This window comes from Schistocerca nitens, chromosome 2 (assembly GCF_023898315.1).
Source record: "Schistocerca nitens isolate TAMUIC-IGC-003100 chromosome 2, iqSchNite1.1, whole genome shotgun sequence".
Taxonomy (NCBI): Eukaryota; Metazoa; Arthropoda; class Insecta; order Orthoptera; family Acrididae; genus Schistocerca; species Schistocerca nitens.
Genome location: NC_064615.1, coordinates 824,578,741 through 824,601,883, shown reverse-complemented (window position 1 = coordinate 824,601,883; position 23,143 = coordinate 824,578,741). Strand labels below are relative to the sequence as shown.

General features: G+C 43.6%; 1 protein-coding gene across 2 annotated transcripts in view; it reads right to left on the bottom strand.

Moving 5' to 3' along the window:
• The window catches only part of LOC126237083 (uncharacterized), a 190,851-nt gene extending 168,690 nt beyond the window's left edge, over positions 1–22,161 (bottom strand). Inside the window, exons 1-2 of one of the 2 annotated variants that reach the window (XM_049946882.1) lie at positions 22,011–22,161; positions 618–655 (exon numbers count right to left, since the gene is read on the bottom strand). In XM_049946882.1, the coding sequence (XP_049802839.1) occupies positions 618–655; positions 22,011–22,055 (83 nt within the window). In that variant the 5' untranslated portion in view covers positions 22,056–22,161. The remainder of the gene's footprint in view (positions 1–617; positions 656–22,010) is intronic. The other variant, XM_049946883.1, reaches the window with a different exon arrangement.
• Between the last annotated feature and the right edge of the window lie 982 nt (positions 22,162–23,143).

The window sequence follows — 23,143 nt, the reverse complement described above, 5'->3', positions numbered from 1 at the left end:
ATAATTCACAGGAACTATCCACTTCTACTTCACTACAGGATAAACTACTACTAACAGCGACAAACACGCCACCACCGGTCGCATGCAATCTATCCTAAAAAACACCGCCTGTGCCTTTGTAAAAATTTCGGCAGAATTTATCTCTGGCTTCAGCCAGCTATCTGTACCTAGAACGATTTCAGCTTCGGTGCTTTCTATCAGCGCTTGAAGTTCCGGTACTATACCAATGCAGCTTCGACAGTTTACAATTACAATACCGATTGCTGCTTGGTCCCTGCATGTCCTGACTTTGCCCCGCACCCTTTGAGGCTGTTGCCCTTTCTGTACTTGCCCGAGGCCATCTAACCTAAAAAACCACCCAGTCCACGCCACACAACCCCTGCTACCCGTGTAGCCGCTTGCTGCGTGTAGTGGGATACTTTTGATCGGTTAGTGTATGTGGATAGCAATTTGTACCATGAAACTTGTGTTTAGAGAAATAGTCTTGGGAGACATGAAAAACAGCTAGAGTGCATAACAGAGTTCACTGATCGTTTTGGTAAAAAATCCAGACAAATATATTACACTTAAACGATGTGCCGAACATGCGTAATGTAATTGGTTCATGTTTTACTCACCTAAGTCCTTCAAAATTTTCTGCCTGCAAACTGGTACCCTGTGAAAAAGAAAAGTTTTTCAGGAGATATTTTTGGCATAGAAACACGTTAGGGTAAGTCTGGATGGCCCAGGAACTAGACAGGGAGCGTGGAATGACAAACAGGAAACGACATGATGCACCACTCTTGAGGCAATAAATCATCATAATCGCTACCAGCTATTTGGCGCGCACTGCTGGTTAAATACACCTTTTAGATTGTTGCGTACGTTACGGCTTTGGATCAGACGCGTCCACGCAATTGCGGCAAGCTTTAAATGCTCGTCTAATCCGCTTCCATTAGGTCGCCGTCTCCACCTATCTTTATCTCTTGGTATCCAGTCTATGTCTGGTCCAAAGAGCCCATCGATGTCATGTTTATAAAGGCTTAGGACTTTTCTGTGGAGTGAGGGCAGGGGAATGACGGCACTGTGGTCTTATTAAAGGAACTATTCCAGCATTTGCCTGAACCGATTTAAGGAAATCATGGAGGATGTAAATTGGAACGGCTGGATGGAGATACGGATCACACTATTCGTGACAGTTTTTTTAATACTACTCATCTACATCTACATCTACATTTATACTCCGCAAGCCACCCAACGGTGTGTGGCGGAGGGCACCCTACGTGCCACTGTCATTACCTCCCTTTCCTGTTCCAGTCGCGTATGGTTCGCGGGAAGAACGACTGTCTGAAAGCCTCCGTGCGCGCTCTAATCTCTCTAATTTTACATTCGTGATCTCCACGGGTGGTATAAGTAGGGGGAAGCAATATATTCGATACCTCATCCAGAAACGCACCCTCTCGAAACCTGGCGAGCAAGCTACACCGCGATGCAGAGCGCCTCTCTTGCAGAGTCTGCCACTTGAGTGTATTAAACATCTCCGTAACGCTATCACGGTTACCAAATAACCCTGTGACGAAACGCGCCGCTCTTCTTTGGATCTTCTCTATCTCCTCCGTCAACCCGATCTGGTACGGATCCCACACTGATGAGCAATACTCAAGTATAGGTCGAACGAGTGTTTTGTAAGCCACCTCCTTTGTTGATGGACTACATTTTCTAAGCACTCTCCAATGAATCTCAACCTGGTACCCGCCTTACCAACAATTAATTTTATATGATCATTCCACTTCAAATCGTTCCGCACGCATACTCCCAGATATTTTACAGAAGTAACTGCTACCAGTGTTTGTTCCGCTATCATATAATCATACAATAAAGGATCCTTCTTTCTGTGTATTCGCAATACAATACATTTGTCTATGTTAAGGGACAGTTGCCACTCCCTGCACCAAGTGCCTATCCGCTGCAGATCTTCCTGCATTTCGCTACAATTTTCTAATGCTGCAGCTTCTCTGTATACTACAGCATCATCCGCGAAAAGCCGCATCGAACTTCCGACACTATCTACTAGGTCATTTATATATATTGTGAAAAGCAATGGTCCCATAACACTCCCCTGTGGCACGCCAGAGGTTACTTTAACGTCTGTAGACGTCTCTCCATTGATAACAACATGCTGTGTTCTGTTTGCTAAAAGCTCTTCAATCCAGCCACACAGCTGGTCTGATATTCCGTAGGCTCTTACTTTGTTTATCAGGCGACAGTGCGGAACTGTATCGAACGCCTTCCGGAAGTCAAGAAAAATAGCATCTACCTGGGAGCCGGTATCTAATATTTGCATGCTTAAAATTCTTTTTGAGATTTGGCTCATTCTACAACTGTGCTCTTTACAATCAAATCCCAGTGTACTGTTTGTCCAGCAGATGAATTCTCAATTGCTGATACTGTATGTGGGAGGACTGAAGGATTGAAGATATTTTCAATTTGCTTATGGGTCAAAGATGTTCGAGATAAAAATAACCACAAACGTTTCCCGAGCCGATTAAGGTATCGCAATTCTGTTTTCACTCAAAGGAATGGTGAAAAACTCTTCTTTAATAACGTATATATCTTTTCATAGCTACAAGGCATGTTTTAAAAGTAAGCACCGTTTTGAAATTCCGTTGCTGCAGCACCGCGTTCGCCATTTGGCGCATTTGCGCTTTGTCCCGCTCTCTGTTGGGAGGCCACAGACACCATTACAGAATCATACAGCATGTTTACGTTTGTTTGCGATAATTTGAAACGCCTCCTCCGATTGACAAACCGATGACTGTAAAATACGATCTGTGAATCATTTTCTTAATGCTAAAAGTGTGAAAACGGCTGAAATTCATGGTCAGATCAGTGATGGGCAAATACACTACTGCCCATTAAAATTGCTACACCGAGAAGAAATTCAGATGATAAACAGGTATTCATTGGACAAATATATTATACTAGAATTGACATGTGATTACATTTTCACTCAATTTGGGTGCATAGATCCTGAGAAATCAGTACCCAGAACAACCACCTCTGGCCGTAATAACGGCCTTGATACGCCTGGGCATTGAGTCAAACAGAGCTTGGATGGCGTGTACAGGTACAGATGCCCATGCAGCTTCAACACGATACCACAGTTCATCAAGAGTAGTGACTGGCGTATTGTGACGAGCCAGTTGCTCGGCACCCATTGACCAGGCGTTTTCAGTTGGTGAGAGATCTGGAGAATGTGCTGGCCAGGGCAGCAGTCGAGCATTTTCTGTATCCAGAAAGGCCCGTACAGGACCTGCAACATGCGGTCGTGCATTATCCTCCTGAAATGTAGGGCTGCGCAGGGATCGAATGAAGGGTAGAGTCACTGGTCGTAACACATCTGAAATGTAACGTCCACTGTTCAGAGTGCCGTCAATGCGAACAAGAGGTGAGCGAGCCGTGTAACCAATGGCACCCCATTCCATCATGCCGGGTGATACGCCAGTATGGCGATGACGAATAACCGCTTCCAATGTGCGTTCACCGCGATGTCGCCAAACACGGATGCGACCATCATGATGCTGTAAACAGAACCTGGATTCATCCGAAAAAATTACGTTTTGCCACTCGTGCACCCAGGTTCGTCGTTGAGTACACCATCGCAGGCGCTCCTGTCTGTGATGCAGCGTCAAGGGTAACCGCAAGGTAACCGCAACCATGGTCTCTGAGCTGATAGTCCATGCTGCTGCAAACGTCGTCGAACTGTTTGTGCAGAAGGTTGTTGTGTTGCAAACGTCCCCATCTGTTGACTCAGGGATCGAGACCTGGCTGCACGATCCGTTGCAGCCATGCGGATAAGATGCCTGTCATCTCGACTGCTAGTGATACGAAGCCGTTGGGATCCAGCACGGCGTTCCGTATTACCCTCCTGAATCCACCGATCCCATATTCTGCTAACAGTCAATTGGATCTCGACCAACACGAGCAATGTCACGATACGATAAACCGCAATTGCGATAGGCTACAATCCGACCTTTATCAAAGTCGGAAACGTGATGGTACGCATTTCTCCTCCTTACACGAGGAATCACAACAACGTTTCACCAGGCAACGCCGGCCAACTGCTGTTTGTGTATGAGAAATCGGTTGGAAACTTTCCTCATGTCAGCACGTTGTATGTGTCGCCACCGGCGCCAACCTTGTGTGAATGCTCTGAAAAGCTAATCATTTGCGTATCACAGCATCTTCTTTCTGTCGGTTAAATTTCACGTCTGTAGCACGTCATCTTCGTGCTGTAGCAATTTTAATGGCCAGTAGTGTATTATGAGCGATGGGATGGTAAGGAAACGGGTGAGGGCTTTTAAAGATGGCCATACGAATGTGCATTATGATGAACGAAGGGGGCGACCTTCAGTCATTACTGACGATTTAGTGCAGAAAGTTGGTGAAAATGTGTGAGAGAATAGACGCTTTACAATTTCGACGTTACGTGATGAGCTTCTCAAGTATAAAGAAGTGTGCATTGCGCAACTGTAACAGAAAACTTCAATTATCGAATTTTATGCAAATCAGGAGGTAGATTTCTTTGAGGATGGTATTCAAAGCTGGTTATACGATACGATAAGAGCCTAAATACTCGTATTGGTGAGAATTATGTAGAAAATAGATTAAAGTACACGCTTTCACGTAAAAATAAAATTTCTAAGCAAAGTATACTTGTTTTATTTTTATTTCAAAACGGTACTTACTTTTAAAAACACGCCTCGTTTATCAATTACGGAGATAATGGTATCAACATCACATTTTCGGACACAATTATAGTAACATCTGCTGCTATTGTCGTTATAAATGAGAAGAATGCAATGACGTTTCACTCTTCAAAACCACATTAGCTGCTTCGGAGGAATTATAATACACTCCTGGAAATTGAAATAAGAACACCGTGAATTCATTGTCCCAGGAAGGGGAAACTTTATTGATACATTCCTGGGGTCAGATACATCACATGATCACACTGACAGAACCACAGGCACATAGACACAGGCAACAGAGCATGCACAATGTCGGCACTAGTACAGTGTATATCCACCTTTCGCAGCAATGCAGGCTGCTATTCTCCCATGGAGACGATCGTAGAGATGCTGGATGTAGTCCTGTGGAACGTTTTGCCATGCCATTTCCACCTGGCGCCTCAGTTGGACCAGCGTTTGTGCTGGACGTGCAGACCGCGTGAGACGACGCTTCATCCAGTCCCAAACATGCTCAATGGGGGACAGATCCGGAGATCTTGCTGGCCAGGGTAGTTGACTTACACCTTCTAGAACACGTTGGGTGGCAAGGGATACATGCGGACGTGCATTGTCCTGTTGGAACAGCAAGTTCCCTTGCCGGTCTAGGAATGGTAGAACGATGGGTTCGATGACGGTTTCGATGTACCGTGCACTATTCAGTGTCCCCTCGACGATCACCAGTGGTGTACGGCCAGTGTAGGAGATCGCTCCCCACACCATGATGCCGGGTGTTGGCCCTGTGTGCCTCGGTCGTATGCAGTCCTGATTGTGGCGCTCACCTGCACGGCGCCAAACACGCATACGACCATCATTGGCACCAAGGCAGAAGCGACTCTCATCGCTGAAGACGACATGTCTCCATTCGTCCCTCCATTCATGCCTGTCGCGACACCACTAGAGGCGGGCTGCACGATGTTGGGGCGTGAGCGGAAGACGGCCTAACGGTGTGCGGGACCGTAGCCCAGCTGCATGGAGACGGTTGCGAATGGTCCTCGCCGATACCCCAGGAGCAACAGTGTCCCTAATTTGCTGGGAAGTGGCGGTGCGGTCCCCTACGGCACTGCGTAGGATCCTACGGTCTTGGCGTGCATCCGTGCGTCGCTGCGGTCCGGTCCCAGGTCGACGGGCACGTGCACCTTCCGCCGACCACTGGCGACAACATCGATGTACTGTGGAGACCTCACGCCCCACGTGTTGAGCAATTCGGCGGTACGTCCACCCGGCCTCCCGCATGCCCACTATATGCCCTCGCTCAAAGTCCGTCAACTGCACATACGGTTCACGTCCATGCTGTCGCGGCATGCTACCAGTGTTAAAGACTGCGATGGAGCTCCGTATGCCACGGCAAACTGGCTGACACTGACGGCGGCGGTGCACAAATGCTGCGCAGCTAGCGCCATTCGACGGCCAACACCGCGGTTCCTGGTGTGTCCGCTGTGCCGTGCGTGTGATCATTGCTTGTACAGCCCTCTCGCAGTGTCCGGAGCAAGTATGGTGGGTCTGACACACCGGTGTCAATGTGTTCTTTTTTCCATTTCCAGTAGTGTATTTACAATTTAGGATTTATATGTTTTGAACTTGAAAGCGACTGCTGTTTTATGCGAAAGTTCGTGTTGTACACATAGTCGCGTCAGGCTGATAGAGTGTTCCACCCCTACGCTACTAAGAAAGTCTACTTACAAAAGCGCAATAACTGAGAATAGTTAAATTTAAAGTTGATCATAATAACACTTTGCTACATTTGGTTCGACCGACATACCAGCTATAAGGCAAACAACGTGGCAGTTGAGGATGCTTCACCAGTTAACTACAGAAACGGCTCAGCTCTTGCTGCTGCTTGAGACTGGAAAGAAAATTGCACGTAAAAAATTCTACGGATTTCTGAAACAGGAAACTGAAGTATAAATATTGTTAATAATTTCGTGTCCTGAGTTTAACGTCATGATACACACTTACATTTCAAAATTAAATCAGCAACAGCAACAAAAAGAAAATCACGAAAGAATGTAGTCATAAAGACTGCCTTGGAATTCTATTTACATCATCAACTCTTTGAAATTCCCACCATCTATTACAATACACGTTTGCAGTTAGTACGACCTCTGGAGTTGTCAGAATTTGTGCATATACATCGTATGTGAGTTTACCCCAGAGAAAAATGTCAAATGGCATGAAATCAGGCGAACGTACAGGCCAGCTGTTAAGGCCTTCACATCCAATCCAGCGAACAGGAAAGAACTGGTTGAGCGCTTTCTTAGCTACAAGCGAGTAGTGTTATACACCAGTCGTTTCGGTCTCACATACATCTATTTATTTCAAGTGGTACTTCTTCTGCGAGAGCCGGTAGCACTTGGTATAACATTACAGGTCGGGATTGATCTAAGAGGTCTTGAATATCTTATTTGTATCTGTCAGTTGGTATGGAGAAATTGAGATTTGGGGGATTTCTTTATATAGTTTTGCGTGATTAAGTCCCGACGCTAAGCAAAGCTGTCATTTAGTTACGTGCGACTTGCGATCTGTTATGTGTTACTTTCCGATAGTAAATCATATTTTTTCTAACTACCCTTAAAATATGATTATAAATGTTTAGGATCATTTGGAATAATATTTTAATAACTATGTAGATGACGTGACATCATTCGTTTACTTTTAGAAAAAAGAAAAAAAGAGAAAAGAGTGTTAATTGTGCGTTTATGGACGGTCAGTGTCGGGATCAGTGATTACGATTCCAGAAATAATTGATTGGACGAAGTTCAGTTGCACACAATCGTGTAGGGCGAATTATGACCTTAAAATTGGTTGTAGATGTATGCAAGTCAATTTCGTCACAGGCTAGTAAGCATCACAAGTGAGTCGCGGTATCAAGACTGCTTTCGCGCCGCCGATAGCTTGCTTTAAACTCGCGAAAATACAATTTACGCGAATTCTTAATTATCGCGAAAGGGTAGAATATTTGATGAGCCATTGTGGAGGACGTAAGTTTGGCTAGATAGATCATTTTCAAAATCCAATATAAATCCTGTTGATCGAAGTAGCTAGCAACCCAAAAGCTCATACGTGGTTGTCAGCAGAAACAGTGTACTATTTTTCATGTACACGTTTACACTCTGCATCGAGGTGTGGATTATTCGTGGGCGCGAAGTAAACTTTTGAAAGCATCTGATTGAATAAAAGGAAAAATATAAAAAAGTTTATTCGTATATTTTGTTATTTCATGAACAGTGATATTTTCTTATAGTGGTGTAGAGCCTTACGTATTATTAATATTGTGACAGACTGATCGTAAGTGCTCTCGTTACAAGTCGAGTTTTGCGCCAGATTAAAAGTAGCTGGTTCTTAAAGTCTCAAAGGTTAAGCGAAGAATAATATCACACAGAAATAACGCTGCATCGAAACCCAGTATCTTTATACTATATTAAGCTAGCTATTCCGGAAGTACTTGATACCGTGGCCGTGTAGTTGTGTGTTGTCGACAACAAATAAGTAAACACAAACATTAACATTTCTCATGCTCTGATATCGAAGAGGGAAAGAAGAGACGACAACGACGACATACACGTATACACATACAAACGGTATACGTGACGCCTTACAATACAACACAACGGACGTCACGGTATATTGGTACGAAATTGTGGGTATATTTTACCAGTTAAGTTTCTTCACTTAAGTAAAGACCAGTCATGTAGTCCCCAGTAGTACCGTCTGAAACGTTCACACTCCACTGCCTCTAATGTGAAACTTGCTTCATCCAGTGCAGATTGCCAGACGCCCAATACTGCGTATTTATACACGTAAAAGGCAATATACTGACTGACTCATCATCACCCGCACAAACCGTTAAGGATAGCAACTTGAAATTTGGGGAGGGTGTTCATCTTATGCTGTAGTCGTCGTTTAAGAAGGGATTTCTCGAAATTCCACCCCTAATGGTTGAAATAGCGGATAACGTTTTTTTTAAAAAATATGTCGCTTTTAATGCAATTTTGAAGCTAGGCCTACGGAAATTAGTATTTGGTTTCTTTGTCAGAAATGAATAAATACTTGTTTCACCATTTCTGGAAATTCACCCGTTATGGGAGTGAAATAGTGGGTAGCTACATCAAAAATTTTTAAAGCTAAATATATGAAAATTGTTATTTGACATGTTGGTTATATATAAAGAAAAATATGTTAGGGAATGAAAGTTTCTATGAAACTATCACCACGGGAACGCAGAAGACAAGATTAACAAGAATCGCTTTTGGTCAGAAGTAGATTCGGAAAACATGCTCCTATAGCATTAATTAGCGTGAAAAGTTTAGAAGGTGTTGCAAGTTTTCAACAACATAAAAATTCGATTAAAGAATAAAAACCTGTGGAGACCATATAGTTACGCTAGCAAGCAGCAGACCCTAAGCTGATTTATTATATTCAGCTTTCCATAGTTTGTAAAGGTAGCTTCATCGAGAAAGAGAATTCTGTGAAGAAAGAACTTGACATGATGTTGCATCAGGACCGGCCGACTGAATACCACGCGTCTTCAACAATCCTGCTGGTTAACTCGCTGGTGAAGTGACACGTGGTACGGATAGAAGCTGTTTGCGAAAAACGCGGACTGACTTACTCCAGAGGCACTCGGTTCCCCTGGAGCTGGCTTGTGGATTACGAGCGACAGCTGCCAATACATCTAGTTCATTCGCTTCGCTCGTTGTAGACTTTCTCCTTGTTCTATGCGTAGTACTACAGTGCCCTTTCAAAAACAATTTGTCGCACATTCCATGAATTGTCATTCTTTTTGGATACCGTCTGTCGGGGTATCTTTGTGCGTACAACTCAGCTCTTCTCTTCGCATTTCTTCTGTATTCTCCGTAAAACAGTAACATATCTAAATTCGCTCGGTTTGTGAAACGCATTTTTTTTTCAACTGGCCAGCACTCGATACACGTGAACGACAAATAAAATGAAAGCTACATTTTTTATGCACCTCTTTTAGATCGGTACTGCGACAGTGCGACACTGTTTTGTCCTTATTCGACTTGATGTATTTCCTTATATGGATATGAAATTACGAATTTATGCATTAGGTAACAATCAGTTTCGTGTTCAAAACAGATAAATTAGGAGTTGTAAATTTGTAATTACTCCGAAAGTAGTAATCGTACATTAAAGAGTGAAACGCTGTTAAATTCATCTCTCTAGAACTACAATACTAGCAAATACAATTACTATAATTTCATTTGAAAAAGTGTAACTAACACACTTATGAAAAGAGACTAAACGTCATTTAGCCAAGACTTTTTCTCTATTCATCTAGGTGGAGACAGAATTGCGATATCTTAATCTTAACTATTTCCGGAAATATTTGAACACTTTAGCTGAATCGTCCTGTATAATGAGTAGTGTGCGTAGGTAAACCTGTTCGTCTATATAACTCAGTGAAGCCCAAAGACCTGCTCGGGATGTGTTGCACGGTAATCCCTCTCCCACCCCCGCCCCCTCACAAACGTTTCCTCGTGTTTTCTTTTTTTTTTCAGATAAATCCCACAATTAGGGATATGTGGGGGAGGGTTTCCAGATCTGTCACTTGCTTCACGAAAAACCTTCCCGAAACCTTGATCGAAACTAAGATATTGGGTTTACTTTTAATATGATTGCTTAACAATTTATCCCAGATAAAGATATGAGGACCTAGAGTCGACATGTGTATCTTTAAGTTTGTTATGTAGCAGTAAATTCGGTGACTTGATCGCCGTGTGTTGCAACTGCTCTTCGACTTTTTCTTCTTTTGTTATACACGCTTCATTCTGTTCCTCTTAGGGAGGAGGCCGGGCTGTTTGGTATCAGAAATGCTCTTTGCCGTCGTTTGGGATTGGTTTTGCATCTTTACTGTGTTGAGAGGTAATGCTAAAAGGGGGAAGAGAAGAGTATGCTCCCAATTAGGAATTCATAGAAAGCAATTTGGTTAACAGCTGTGTTATTCACCTTTCAGCCAGAATAAATCTCCGAAAACCCTGACCAGAGCTGTCCTGTTCTTGAGTTCTTTGTTGTATCGTGCTTCTTTACTTTTTTATACTTTCTATTTTCTACTTCCCTGCGCAAGTTGCCATCGCTAGTGCAGAAATATTTGGGGGCTTACGCAAAATTTTATTCCGAAATCTCTTTTATACTTTTCAACCGAGTTACCAGTGTGAGTCTTACAGTGCCTATATGTCGTCCCAGGCTATCCCTTCAGGACAGAAGCGGTTCATTCTAATAAAGTTTTCTGAATCCAACCTTACGTTACTTTTCTGGTGTCTCTGCTGAATAGACTGGTGTCACCACGTCACTGTTTAACCAGTAGGGTGCGTGGGTGGCACATTACGTATGTGGTCGTTGGAGGCTCCAGGATGAATAGAACAGTTGCTCCTTCCTGTCTTTAGTTCCAGCCTTTGTTCAGAGCAGGTGCTCTTAAGTGCTAGCCTCGTGCCGCAGGTCTCTGAGCGTCTGTTCCTCAGGACCGGCCACCAGACACGTAGACTGAACCGCCACGTCTCCTCTTACCTATTCCTTCATTTAAGCCCAACTCCTAGACTGGTAGCAAGCCTTCGCCTCCGCGTCCGAGGCGAACCTTCATACACACCGAACTGTGAGAGTATAGTCTCTCTTTCCTTTCTAACCGGCCTCCCTTCTGACGCTCAGAACCATCCCGCTCAAGGCAGCATGAACACCACAGTGAACTCTTTACGATCCGGTATCTTTTCAGCCAAATATCATGCTCGGTGATAGTGGGACAGGAAGAGTCCCACTTGGGAATAAATCGGACAAAGTTCCGGTATTTCCGTTGCGGCCAAGGGAAACCTCTCGAAAACCTACATCTACATCATTACAAGTCAAACCAACTTACAGTGTGTGAGGGACCATATTTCTGGTGCCACTATCTGTTCCCTCTTCCCTTTTCCATTCACGAATTCTGTCCGTATATAGTATTAAAGATTTGGCAGACAATAATTACAGTACTCTCAGACTTTTTGTCGGTGATGCAATTACCCTTAATGAAATGGTATCTGGAAAAAGAGCCTGACCAAATATTCAGTGATTTCAAAGCGGTGCAAAGATGAGCAGTTCGTTTTAAAGGTCTAAAAATGTGCAATATCGCACTTCGAAAACACAGGATCGTAGTACTACAACATCTTCTTCTTCTTCTTCTTCTTCTTCTTCTTGGTGCCATACGCCTGCAATGCGTCGGCTGCTCACAGGCGGCGTTCCCTTGCTTCTTGAACCAGCTCTTCAAAGTTGTCGACGCCAGTCCATGTCTTGTCTTGATATTCTGTGACCATGATTGCTTCCTTCTTCCTGGTGGGCGCTTTCCTTCTATTCTGCCTTCTGGAATTAATTGCAGAAGTTCACATTTCTTTCCTCTCATAATGTGCTCCAGGTGCCATGTCTTTCTTCTTTTAATTGTCTATATTAGTTCTCTATCCACCCGGGCTCTACGCAGCACTTCCGCATTGCTCACTTTCTCAGTCCACGGTATTTTTAATAATCGGTGCAAGAACCACATTTCTGTTGCTTCCAATCTCTTTACAGAAGCTGCTTTAATTGACCAAGTTTCCACTTAATGGGGTAGGACGGGGATAATATAGTATTTACCACCCTTATTCTCAGACGGAGCGACATGTCCGTGTATATCAGCTCATTTCGTAGCTCTCGGTTTGTTTCTTTGGCAATCCCACAGCGAATCTTAGTTTCCTCATGACAATCAAGTTCCGAGTTTATCACAGATCCTAGATATTTAAATGTGGTTACTTTCTCGATATTACTACCATTAATGACTAGGGACTCGTTTTGACCAGGAGTTATTTCAATTGACATCCATTTAGTTTTCTTGGCATTTATTCTGACACCAAAATGCTGACTAGCTTTATCTGTTTCTGTAAGTATTTTCAGTAGCTCAGCTACGGATGGTGCAAACAAAGCTGTGTCGTCGGCATACCGTAAGTTCCAGATCTTCACTCCATTTCTTTTATACCAAGTATTTCTAAGAGTCTTGACTGGATCGAAAAATCTTGTCCAGATACAAATTGAACAGTAATGGGGATAGTATACAGCTCTGGCGGCCTCCTTTCAGTATTTGCACACATTCTGTTTTTAAATTTTTGTTAATTCTGACCTCTGCTCTCTGATTACAGTATAAATTCTGAATGATTATAATGTACTTATCATCCAATCCTATTTCTCGTAAGATTGTGATAAATGGGTCATGCTTAACGGTGTCAAATGCTTTCTCATAATCGATAAAGCATATATGGATATCCTGCTGATAGTCATAGCATCTTTGCATAGGTATCTTCATGCCAAATAACGCTTCTCGGATTCCCATTCCCTTCATAAAACTAAACTGGGTTTCTACACAATGCTCCTCACATTTATGATAAATTCGGTTATGTATAATTCTTAGAAAAGTTTTCAGAACATGACTCATCAACGAGATCAATCGAAATTCTGAGCTCTTCGCCTTAACTGTTGAGCTAATCGTGGAAATAGGACGCAGTCACAGGCCTTGCTGAGCTTCGTATAAAGAGCTAGCAAATACTTGTTGTCACTGACAAGGAAAATACTTGGACTCTGACAAACACAATCACACTGTAGTCCCATGAGGGATCATTTACAGGTCCGTTATGGGAGTAGTGATTTTCTTTTATCTGAAAACACTTTGCGTTCGCCCATTAGAGGCCGCTCAGTATGGCATACCGAATTCGATCTTTGTCTGTTGCTAAACCACTTGGGACCAGCAGAGACGGTGCAGTGTGTATGTGAAGTACATTTTGTCAAGCTATTTGTGTACTGAAGCGTCAGATTGGTAATCAACTCTCCTAATGTATTGCGACTGGCTGACATGAAGTTACGGTCAATTCTTCTTCGTGAAGATATGTTTTCTGATATCTATAGAGGCAGCCAGAAAAATGCAAATACTCCTTGATAGTCAATATTAATGGAACAAAATGACATACAGATACAGTTCATGCTCGAGGGGCGGGGGGGGGGGGGGGGAGGGGGGGAGTGGGAGGGAGGGGGGGGACGTTATTTTATGTGTTCAAAGTGACCTCCTCTTCGTCTTGTCCATCGTCCAGGTGGATTTTCATCCAAGTAGGCTCTGACATCTCTGTGGTAGTGAGTCGGAGCGCCATCTTGTTGTAGGTAAATTCTTTCATTTCCAAACGCCTCTCGGATCGCAGATAAAATCGGCGTTTGCAGCAAATGATGATACACCTTACCAATTACGGTACCTTCAAAGAAGAATGGGCCAATCAAACCGTCGATGACAGACCACATCACACATTAATACATAGTAGATTAACATGGTTGCCCATGTGAAAGCGAGGATTTTCGGGAGCCCATGACACGCAGTTGTGGCGGTTTACAGTACGTTCAGTTTGAATTGCGCGTCGTCAGACCACATAACCACCTGTGCAAACCGTTCATCACCTCGATTCACGGCTTCAAACCTCTCGCTGTACTCTATCCTTCGATCCGGGTCGTCCTCGTACACAGCGGCCTTGTGTTGCTCCAACGATGATTTTGCTTCATTCAGTGCTGCACTGTCGTCTGCTGGAAAACGCGCACCAAGATCTGTCCAGAAAACAGTGCACTATGCTACTGCGCAAAACTGCAACACTATGTCGTTATGTTTGAAAGCTATTAACTGTCAAAGAGTGTCTACAGTTTTCTGGACCGCTCTGTATTATAGTGCAAAAATATTATCATCGGTTACAAGCGGCTAATTTTGTAACACTAACACATAATTATGATGCTAGAAATGACAGTGACGAACACCTCACCACAAGCGGTAGAGGTACGGCAAGTTCGAGAAGAGGTGATGGAAGCAGTAAATATGAATGCTAACCTTCTCCTGATAAGAAATTTAAAATCGAAAATGTCACCACGGTGTTTAATGACAACAGACTAGAGAACATATACAACCGCAAGACCGCTACGGTCGCAGGTTCGAATCCTGCCTAGGGCATGGATGTTTGTGATGTCCTTAGGTTAGTTAGGTTTAACTAGTTCTAAGTTCTAGGGGACTAATGACCTCAGCAGTTGAGTCCCATAGTGCTCAGAGCCATTTGAACCATTTGAACATATACAGGGTGTTACAAAAAGGTACAGCCAAACTTTCAGGAAACATTCCTCACACACAAATAAAGAAAATATGTTACGTGGACATGTGTCCGGAAACCCTTAATTTCCATGTTAGAGCTCATTTTAGTTTAGTCAGTATGTACTGTACTTCCTCGATTCACCGCCAGTTGGCCCAATTGAAGGAAGGTAATGTTGACTTCGGTGCTTGTGTTGACATGCGACTCATTGACCTACAGTACTAGCATCAAGCACATCAGTACGTAGCAACAATAGGATAGTGTTCATCACGAACGTGGTTTTGCAGTCAGTGCAATGTTTACAAATGCGGAGGTGGCAGATGCCCATTTGATGTATGGATTAGCACGGGGCAATAGCCGTGGCGCGGTACGTTTGTATCGAGACAGATTTCCAGAACGAAGGTGTCCCGACAGGAAGACGTTCGAAGCAATTGATCGGCGTCTTAGGGAGCACGGAACATTCCAGCCTATGACTCGCGACTGGGAAAGATCTACTGTAGAACGACGAGGACACCTGCAATGGACGAGGCAATTCTTCGTGCAGTTGACGATAATCCTAATGTCAGCGTCAGAGAAGTTGCTGCTGTACAAGGTAACGTTGACCACGTCACTGTATCGAGAGTGCTACGGAGAACCAGTTGTTTCCGTACCATGTACAGCGTGTGCAGGCACTATCAGAAACTGATTGGCCTCCACGGGTACACTGCTGCGAATGGTTCATTCAACAATGTGTCAATCCCCATTTCAGTGCAAATGTTCTCTTTACGGATGAGGCTTCATTCCAACGGATCAAATTGTAAATTTTCACAATCAACATGTGTGGGCTGACGAGAATCCGCACGCAATTGTGCAATCACGTCATCAACACAGACTTTCTGTGAACGTTTGGGCAGGCATTGATGGTGATGTCTTGATTGGGCCCCATGTTCTTCCACCTACGCTCAATGGAGCACGTTATCATGATTTCATACGGGATACTCTACCTGTGTCCGCAGCTCGTGGTCGTGCGGTAGCGTTCTCGCTTCCCACGCCCGGGTTCCCGGGTTCGATTCCCGGCGGGGTCAGGGATTTTCTCTGCCTCGTGATGACTGGGTGTTGTGTGCTGTCCTTAGGTTAGTTAGGTTTAAGTAGTTCTAAGTTCTAGGGGACTGATGACCATAGATGTTAAGTCCTATAGTGCTCAGAGCCATACTCTACCTGCGCTGCTAGAACGTGTGCCTTTACAAGTATGACACAACATGTGGTTCATGCACGATGGAGCTCCTGCACATTTCAGTCGAAGTGTTCGTACGCTTCTCAACAACAGATTCGGTGACCGATGGATTGGCAGAGGCGGACCAATTCCATGGCCTCCACACTCTCCTGACCTCAACCCTCTTGACTTTCATTTATGGGGGTATTTGAAAGCTCTTGTCAACGCAACCCCGGTACCAAATGTAGAGACTCTTCGTGCCCGTATTGTGGACGGCTGTGATACAATACTCCATTCTCCAGGGCTGCATCAGCGCATCAGGGATTCCATGCAACGGAGGGTGGATGCATGTATCCTCGCTAACGGAGGACAGTTTTGAACATTTCCTGTAACAAAGTGTTTGAAGTCACGCTGGTACATTCTGTTGCTGTGCGTTTCCATTCCATGATTAATGTGATTTGAAGAGAAGTAATAAAATGAGCTCTAACATGGAAAGTAAGCGTTTCCGGACACATGTCCACATAATATATTTTCTTTCTTTGTGTGTGAGGAATGTTTCCTGAAAGTTTGGCCGTACCTTTTTGTAACACCCTGTATGATGATTATCACGTCAGACGTTTCAACACAAATGACAAACTCCTGAAAAGCTACCCTGAACTGAAAGTTAAAGGCAAGGAAAAGAGAAGGCAATACAGTTTCAAAAGAAATTGTACGCTGCAGTTCAATATCATCGAGCAGCTTATGATGGCGAAGTACGATGAAGCGCGAGAATGTGGTTATTCCATTCAATATTGGTACTAAATAATAAATGCCGTGTGATTAGAGCCCCCCGTCGGGTAGACCGTTCGCCGGGTGCAAGTCTTTCGATTTGACGCCACTTCGGCGACTTGCGCGTCGATGGGGATGAAATGATAATGATTAGGACAACACAACATCCAGTCCCTGAGAGGAGAAAATCTCCGATCCAGCCGGGAATCGAACCCGGGCCCTTAGGATTGACATTCTGTCGCGCTGACCACTTTTTTTTCTTTCATTTTGTTCGATATAGTTCGTTGCGTTTGGTCTGGGCGGACATAACAAGACATCCGTTCAAGATGATCGTTGATTCCTTGACTCAGTTTTTTTTTTTATTACAGAGAGCACGCAACCCTCTTACCGAGCACGCTGAGATACCGTGTCAGCATCAACTACGAGCTTGCTTCCGAAAGAACGTTATCCATAAAATGGAAGGGAAACACCGTCTCGACGTTGCAATCAGTTAACAGCGCAACACACAGCTACACGATCGATGTAGCTACTATTAATGGACAGACGATTGGCAGACAATCTCAGTACAGGGTGGTCCATTGATAGTGACCGGGCCAAATATCTCACGAAATAAGCAGCAAACGAAAAAACTACTAAGAACGAAACTCGTCTAGCTTGAAGGGGGAAACCAGATGGCGCTATCGTTGGCCCGCTAGATGGCGCTGCCATAGGTCAAACGGATATCAACTGCGTTTTTTAAAATAGGTACCGCCTTTTTTAATTACCTATTCGTGTAGTACGTAAGGAAATATGAATGTTTTAGTTGGACCACTTTTTCCGCTTTGTGATAGATGGCGCTATAATAGTCACAAACGTATAAGTACGTGGTATCACGTTACAATCCGCCAATGCAGACGGTATTTGATTCGTGATACATGACCCGTGTTAAAATGGACCGTTTACCAATTGCGAAAAAGGTCGATATCGTGTTCAAAATGGTTCAACTGGCTCTGAGCACTATGGGACTTAACTTCTGAGGTCATCAGTCCCCTAGAACTTAGAACTACTTAAACCTAACTAACCTAAGGACATCACGCACATCCATGCCCGAGGCAGGATTCTAACCTGCGACCGTAGCGGTCACGCGGTTCCAGACTGTAGCGCCTAGAACCGCTCAGCCACCCCGGCCGGCTCGATATCGTGTTGATGTATGGGCATTGTGATCAAAATGCCCAACGGGCGTGTGCTATGTATGCTGCTCGGTATCGTGGACGATATCATCCAAGTGTCCGAACCGTTCGCCGGATAGTTACGTTATTTAAGGAAACAGAAAATGTTCAGCCACATGTGAAACGTCAATCACGACCTGCAACAAATGATGATGCCCAAGCAGGTGTTTTAGCTGCTGTCGCGGCTAATCCGCAAATCAGTAGCAGACAAATTGCGCGAGTTCGGGAATCTCAAAAACGTCGGTGTTGAGAATGCTACATCAACATCGATTGCACCCGTACCATATTTCTATGCACCAGGAATTGCATGGTGACGACTTTGAACGTCGTGTACAGTTCTGCCACAGGGCCCAAGAGAAATTACTTGACGAAGAAAGATTTTCTGCACGCGTTCTATTTAGCGACGAAGTGTCATTCACCATCAGCGGTAACGTAAACCGGCATAATATGCACTATTGGACAACGGAAAATCCACGATGGCTGCGACAAGTGGAACATCAGTGACCTTGGCGGGTTAATGTATGGTGCGGAATTACGGGAGGAAGGGTAATTGGCCCCATTTAATGATGGCAATCTAAATCGTGCAATGTATGCTGATTTCCTACGTAATGTTCTAACGATGTTATTACAAGATGTTTCACTGCATGTCAGAATGGCGATGTACTTCCAAGATGATGGATGTCCGGCACATAGCTCGCGCGCGGTTGAAGCGGTATGGAATAGCATACTTCATGACAGGTGGATTGGTCGTCGAAGCACCATACCATGACCCGCACGTTCACCGGATCTGACGTCCCCGGATTTCTTTTTGTGGGGAAAGTTGAAGGATATTTGCTATCGTGATCCACCGACAACGCCTGACAACATGCGTCAGCGCATTGTCAATGCATGTGCGAACACTACGGAAGGCGAACTACTCGCTGTTGAGAGGAATGTCTTTACACGTATTGCCAAATGCATAGAGGCTGACGGACATCATTTTGAGCATTTATTGCATTAATGTGGTATTTACAGGTAATCACGCTATAACAGCATGCGATCTCAGAAATGATAAGTTGACAAAGGTACATGTATCACATTGGAACAACCGAAATAAAACGTTTAAACGTACCTACGTTCTGTATTTTAACTTAAAAAACCTACCTGTTACCAACTGTTCGTCTAAAATTGTGAGCCATATGTTTGTGATTATTACAGCGCCTCCTATTACACCGCCATCTATCACAAAGCGAAAAAAGTGATCCAACTAAAACATTCAAATTTCTTTACGTACTACACGAATATGTAATAAAAATGGGGGTTCCTATTTTAAAAAAACGCATTTGATATCCGTTTGACTCTTGGCAGCGCCATCTAGCGGGCCAACCATAGCGCCATGTGGTTTCCCCTTGAAGCTAGACAAGTTTCGTTCTTTGTAGTTTTTTCGTTTGACGCTTATTTCGTGAGATATTTGGCCCGGTCACGATCAATGGGCCACCCTGTATACGCTTCCAATGGCCAAATGGAAAGTTTGGGCCCCGACTGTCAAGGGAAATGGAAAAACGGTACCCTCCAAATATCTTCGTAGATGCAAGTGTGAGCGAGAAGATGACGAAAGAACATGCGAACACGCTATTTCTGTCAGTTTTGACTCCGCATTTGCCGACAGTCACTAGCACTAAGTGACTTTTAGTCTGGACATAAGGCTGATAAAGTACTACTGGAAGCTTCTGGCGGAAAGATTAGTTTTAAAAATCATTCCACCTAAAACTACAAAATATGCACGACCTCTGGACGTGTATTTCATTAGAGAATATAAAATATATCTCAAGGGAATAATATTTCGTAAACTACGTTCCAGCAACGTACAGCCAAATTTGCATGACAGGTTATTTATCATGAAATTCATTTTGTCGTGTAAAATCAATTATCTGCGGAAATATATAGACCATTGCTTCGTTACTTGTGGCAGAACTCTGGCTACGACATTGATGAATCTTTGGACAACTTCAAAAGTGTCACTGACATGGCGTTCAGCACTGATATTATAGATTGTGTAGGCGTCTCATATGATCAACTTGCTTTTCTTCATTTTGCGTTTTGTAGCCATTCATATTGCTTTGAGTATTTTATTGAAAGTCCTTACCTGCATTTATAGTGAATATGTCTGCATTGCGTGTGGATTCTACAAGGATATTTGCAGTGACATCTACAGCCTGTTTGCAGAGTCTTGTAGAAAATCGACACTCGCCAGGTTATTGAGAGGTACGTAACGATCCTACGAGTGTAAACAAAATTTCATACAGATATGTTCGTTCGAATGCAAATCCTTTCCTTGTGGCTGAAATGTGGCGCCACGCACATGGTCCCTTGAGCGGAAACGACATTACCATTCCGTGTGCTTCGAAAATTCACTATCCTACATGCGGACACAGCTGTCGGAAGTAGTGCGATTCCTTGTATTTCTGATTTCTTGTATTAAATTCGGGATTTTGCGCGGCCTTGGCGTAGCCTCGGCTATTGGTCTGATTGATTGCTGCTTACAGTGGAACGTCATTCACTTCCACGACGTCCTTAATGTCTGCAAATTTCTAACGTCAGTGCTGTCTCTATCAATTGGACCATGGTTTCAAGATTAGTGGACACACCTTAGAATAGTAACGCTGTGTTCCGCAACATTAAGCACTTGTAAGGTTCTACCGTAAACACCGATAGCATTGTAGAACTGGCAGGAACTATGGTTGTATTGGACAACGCGTGTCCAGTATGGCAACATGTTGTGGAAAGTATTGTGGTCCGAAACTTAAAACACGGACGGGAAACGGGTGTACTTCACCTTTCTGATATTTTTTCGTTTACCTTTTCACATGTAGCACTGGGGCTGAGTACCGGATTTCGCGTAACATTTTCTCCTCGCTAAGTGAGGTGTCAACATCCCTATAAACCATCATTTTTGTGTTATGCTGTTTGGGATATATGCTGTTTAATTTCTCTCAGCCCAAATTTTGCTATCCAGTAGTTCGCCGTTAATTGTAAATTTGTTTCTATTTGTACAAGATTTCTCCCTGCTTTGGCAATTTCAATTATGTGCTGCTTGGCTGTTATACCTGCACGAAATATTATTTTCCCCACGACCACTGGGTATAATTTACTACCTGATTTTTTCAGCACTTTCCACAATAATTATAAACGACCCGTTATCTTTATTATTATATGTTGTACTTGCTGGAAAGATTAAAGTTTAGTGCGCTTTTATCTAACGCTCTACCATTATGATCCCTAATTTTGTGTGACTTAACTGTCCCAGGAGTTGAAGCTACTGAATTATGTGAAAAATAGATACGTCGTAATGCTGGGGTTAGTTTGCACACGAATACTTTTCACTTCTCCTTAGTTTGTTAGCACCAGTACCCGTCGATTCCACCAGCACGCCAGTGCTCGGTTGAATGATGGGATGATCCTCCTGCGTAGCACCACCTTGTTGATATTTGTCTATCGTATACACATTGTCCGGTAGTGACGTGTTTTGCTTGCGGTATTGAAGCATCTCGTCCATCCCCGCCGGATCTGAATAACACTTGCAAGTGGCAGTATTAATTACCTGTCCTGTAACTGCCCGGGAACGGCTATTTGGTTACATACCTGTTTGACTCGCAGAAAAGTCTAATAGAAACGCCGATTAATTCTAATTGGGACGCATATTCCAAGAACCGCCTTTCAGTGTGGGAACTACAAATTTCATTTACTTCTGCCCTCTAAGTATGAATCTCGTAGACACACTGAAACGTAATTAGGCTAACAGCTCAAGCAGAGACATATAAACAATCATTCACACCACGGTTTATCCAAAATTTGAACGGGAAGATACGTTAATAATAGTACAATGGAAAGGTGTGTTCTTCTGCACACTATACCAGTGGCAAAGTACGGTTGTAGATGTAAAGGCAAAATCGTCAATCAAGTTATAGCTTACCAGTAAGCAGGTGAAAAGAAAAACAGCATAAATTAATATCCCCATTTGCTCTGCAAGCTGTATCGCAGCTGACTGTCTAGTGGAGTTTAAACTGAAAACATTCGAGCTGCCTCCTGGCTGCGGTACTTATATAGTAACACAATTGAGGTTACTAGCGGCTGCATGGAGTATTCAGCGGATACCGCACATGTTTACCGCCGTTAGTGCGTCTGTGCCGCAGCTGTACACGCAAGAAACACCTCGTGGAAATGTCATCTTTTGTTCAACGTTCGCCAATAGACACGGCTGCTTCGGGCTGTTCTGTTACTGTTACGTTTGTAGTACAGTGGTTATTTCCTTCTCACACAAACACACGTATCTTCATGCATCCGCTGCACAGCATGAGCGGAAAAAAAACGAACTGTTAGTTAAATTGGACTGTAGAGCTGCAATTCGTTTTCAGCGACATCGTAAATGTTGCAGCTGCGTCAGGCCAACGCAGACAGCTAAGGAAATCTTCCCGTAAATGCAAGCATGCACCTCCAAACCAACTAAAACAAACACTGAAATCCTCTCGCGATACACATACATATGCCTTTTCCAAGTCCGAACTGATTGCCGTCCAAACAGATTTTTTTCTTTTCTATTCTTCTGTATACCGTTCTTCTCAGTAAGAAGTTAGTTCCCATATTCTGCTGTTGCTATCTTTGGAACTGTGTGGATGATAATTTTCCGAAAGTCTGATGATATGACTCCAGTTTCAAATATTCGACGCGCCAACCTAAACCGTCATTTGGGTGCCAATTTCCCCAACGGTTTTAGAAATTCAATAGGAATGTTATTTAGTCCCCCCACTTTGATAGGTGCCCATCTGGCTCGAAAAGCGGATTACGTATAGAAGTAAATCCGAATACACCCGATTTTATTATATGAATACTTACATCTTCATCATAACGATTTTCTGAGGACAAAGAGTACTTATGGGCCAGCCGCAACTGTGTAAGTTCATTTCGTGAAATGAAGAAAACGCACAACAGTTGCTGAATCGACAAACTTTTATTGTTTATTACATTACGACATTATTCAAGCAGATCAAGGCGAGCATGTAACGTTATATACTTTTATTTAATATACTTTCCCTATCTAATGTGATG